General features: G+C 43.7%; 1 protein-coding gene across 1 annotated transcript; it reads left to right on the forward strand.

Annotated features, from left to right (window-relative positions):
* On the forward strand, positions 1 to 2,880 carry guca1a (guanylate cyclase activator 1A). The gene is made up of 4 exons (XM_035610198.2): positions 1 to 323; positions 1,389 to 1,538; positions 1,645 to 1,738; positions 2,195 to 2,880. Exons 1-4 carry the CDS (start codon positions 126 to 128, stop codon positions 2,320 to 2,322), a joined length of 570 nt encoding a protein of 189 aa, XP_035466091.1. The 5' UTR covers positions 1 to 125; the 3' UTR covers positions 2,323 to 2,880.
* Positions 2,881 to 3,550: the final 670 nt, after the last annotated feature.

A 3,550-nucleotide genomic window follows, 5' to 3' on the forward strand; every position in this document is an offset into this window, starting at 1 on the left:
GTTGTGTGACTGTGAAGAGGGAGAGTTCCTCCTCCGCCTCACAGTAGACCACTTGGGCCGACAGGTTTTTTGTGCAGGGGAAGACTCCAGATATCCTCGTTGTCGTCGCGAGGCCGCCAAGAGAAATGGGTAACTCGACAGGAAGCACCGTGGACGACCTGCAGGCCGTGGAGATGCACCTGTGGTACAAGAAGTTCATGACTGAGTGCCCCTCGGGTCAGCTCACCCTGCACGAGTTCAAGCAGTTCTTCGGGCTGCGGGGTTTGGACTCGGAGGCCAACGCCTACATCGAGCAGATGTTCCGCACCTTTGACATGAACAAGGTAAGATGAGGCCTTCTTTTTTTTGAGAGTGAAAACCATGTGAAAAGCTGTCGGGGTGTTGATGGTTCTTTGAAAGCTCTTGTCATATTTATCAGTCACACCTTGTAAGTTGGGTAATTTACAATATCTCATATTAAAAGGTGAGAAAATCTGCGTGGGATCTTTTTCCCCGGCTGTGTTGCACTTTCATCTTCACATTCATTCAGCTGGAACCAGCTATATTTGACATTTTCTTTCTGACTTTCAGTGATTAAATGATTGTTTAAAATAGTCATCTAACTTATCTAACTAGTTTGAGAGTTAAAGTATCCATCTAAATTATGGATGAATAGAAATATGCAGCAGTGGTTTGGGAAAGAGATTAAACGACATCTTCAACGCTCCAAAGGGCAAAGATATATTTACGCCTCTGACATCTTGGATAGGTCAAAGTGTCTGAAATCATCACATTTGAGGCGATGATGATGTAACCAGCACATTTTCCGTCGGAAATACACACGAGCACGCAGGCGATGCAGTGACCTCCCAGGATGATCCTGCGTCCCTTTTTTTTGGGGGGGGGGGGTCTCAGTTTTAATTAAGAGGCGTCCCGTGACACGTGATATAGGGTCATCGCAGGATGTCTGTCTGGGAAGCTGCACGTCTATATTTAGATCACGCAGCGCACAAAAGGGCAATGCTAATCTTCATGCATGATTTAAACTGTGAGATTATCTGTGAGACACAAAGCTTTTGATGCTGAGATTGTTGCCCGTGTTCAGACACAGAGACACAGTCGCTGGAGATAATCCACCTCCACCCTGGACGCGTGATTCAGATATATTCTGTTTTCTCTGCCAGAGCAAACTCACCGTCTCCATTTATATCAATCCTGTCAGACACGCCATTGGTGAAATCCTGAGGGATGGAAGCTTTGGTTTGACCAATTTACATCTCTTTGGTTTGACCAATTTACATCTCTTTGAACATTGCTTTAAAAAATTGATTTACAATAAGATGTATACATGAATTATTGATGTTTTAAGAGAGAGAGAAAATAATCTCATGTGCCTGTTGTTCCTGCAGGACGGCTACATTGACTTCATGGAGTACGTGGCCGCTCTGAGCCTGGTGATGCGAGGGAAGATGGAGCACAAGTTGCGCTGGTATTTCAAACTCTACGACGTGGATGGAAACGGCTGCATCGACAGACACGAGCTCCTCAACATCATAAAGGTGCAGAATACGCATCCATCTTCCATGCTGTATCTTCAAGCACGTCTTTGGCCTCATCTTGGCATAATGCTGATTGTATTCTTCTTTTTTATCCGTCCTCCCACAGGCCATTCGTGCCATCAACGGACATGAGAACCAGGAGGGGACGGCTGAGGATTTCACCAACGGCGTGTTTGACAGGATTGATATAAATGGAGATGGTGAGTTTGCTCTGGCAGAGACAGAGAGTTGGGGAAACGATCGATTTGTGGGGGGAGGCTTTTGTCAGCTTCCAGTCTGGAAGCACGACAGGCATCGACAGAAGATGCAGTAATAGTGTAGGTGGCTGTGTCACACAATGAAACTGTTACATCTTTTAGAAAAGATGCAAATTCAACTTTTACACAGATGACACACTTAAAGGGAAACTCCACAAATGCTATACTACAGTGTATGTGTGTGTATGTGTGTGTGTGTGTAGGTCTTGGTAGCAGTGTAATATCTCATCTCACTTGAGAACCCCATGATATCAGATAAAATGTAAAAAAATTAGGTTTATGCACAAAAACCTACTTTGTTTAGGTTCAGGGAAAGAGTGACAGTGAAAATGCTTAATTCCCACCTAATTTCCTGCTGTGCATTTAATTTCTTTTAAATTATTCCGTCTCCTCCGACAGGCGAGCTTTCCCTGGACGAGTTTGTGGCCGGCGCTCGCACCGACGACGACTTCATGGAGGTGATGATGAAAAGTCTGGACCTCACCCACATTGTGGCCATGATCCACAACAGGAGGCACAGCGTTTAGCAGCATCCGTCCGGCTCCGACCTGCCTCGTCCTCCTTCGTGATTTGACCCCACCAGCCTCTGGTTTAAAAAAAAATATAAAAATGTCACTCACAGACTGAGATTTCTATTAAGATTGAATCCAGTCTAATACGATGCCAGTGTAAATAAAAAAGAAGTTAAATGCACCTGGATGACTCAGTCAACCTCTACCGACCGGTCCTTGTCCTTGTGTAATGATGCCGAGCTCTTCCCGGGGGCCATGGCGACGGCATTGAGGGATGATCTCTCATCCGGGTCACTTCCCCCCTCACACATACCCATGAGGGATGAAAGAGGGAGATCATGGAGTAGAGGGGGGCAACTACACAGACTCAGTTATGCTTTTGAAAAAATCTTTTTTTTCTTTTCTCTCCCTCTGGGTCTTCTCCCCTCTGCATCAGATTACTCAAATCTCCATTTAAACCGTTCTCGGCAGTGGGGGGTTTTGCAGGAGGAGGCTGTGCGGCAGTAACACAGGAACAGATGAACGTTTCAGATTTAGTGCAAATGCAATTCTCAAATGTAACCTTTTTTATGCTTTAACCATTTTTTAAGCTTGAAATAAATTAAAGAAAATGAAAACCACTGACTCCTGGTTTTGTGTGTGGTTGAATGATTTGCTTCCTATTCAGCATAAATGCAGATACAGATTACCTTTGTGTTTGCTCGACTGGTGCCTTGGAAGACTGCAGACTGTGTTGTTTTTCTCCCCCCAGCTTCTGCTTATTTGTACAATAAAAAAAACGAAAACACTTAAAATAAGCTGCGTAAATGTTTCTGTTAAATCTACTGGCTCTGCAGCTTTTGACACAACATACTGTCGGTTCAATCTCAGCCTGATTCAACGCCCCCATCACAAAAAACATGCATTTCAATTTTGTTAAAGAGAACCACAACAATGTGATGAATTTCAAACTATCCTTTGACATCAGTGGCCTCAGGGTCCATATGGTGAAAACACATTACAGGAACAAAACCCTCCCTTCGAGCAAGGATGGTGATTCACCTACACGGTGTCAGGTTCGCTATGTGTCAGGTAAAAAAAATAATAATAAAGCCGCACCGTCGTCTTTTAGCCTTTTTTGAAACATGAGTGCCCAGGTATTTGGATTCTCCTACTTCTATAAGAGTTATACAATGGATGTTTTGAATTATAATAAAATTAATCTTTTTGGAAATGTCCTATAAATAAAAAAAATCTGATGAAA

Source organism: Scophthalmus maximus, chromosome 12, assembly GCF_022379125.1.
Source record: "Scophthalmus maximus strain ysfricsl-2021 chromosome 12, ASM2237912v1, whole genome shotgun sequence".
NCBI lineage: Eukaryota > Metazoa > Chordata > Actinopteri > Pleuronectiformes > Scophthalmidae > Scophthalmus > Scophthalmus maximus.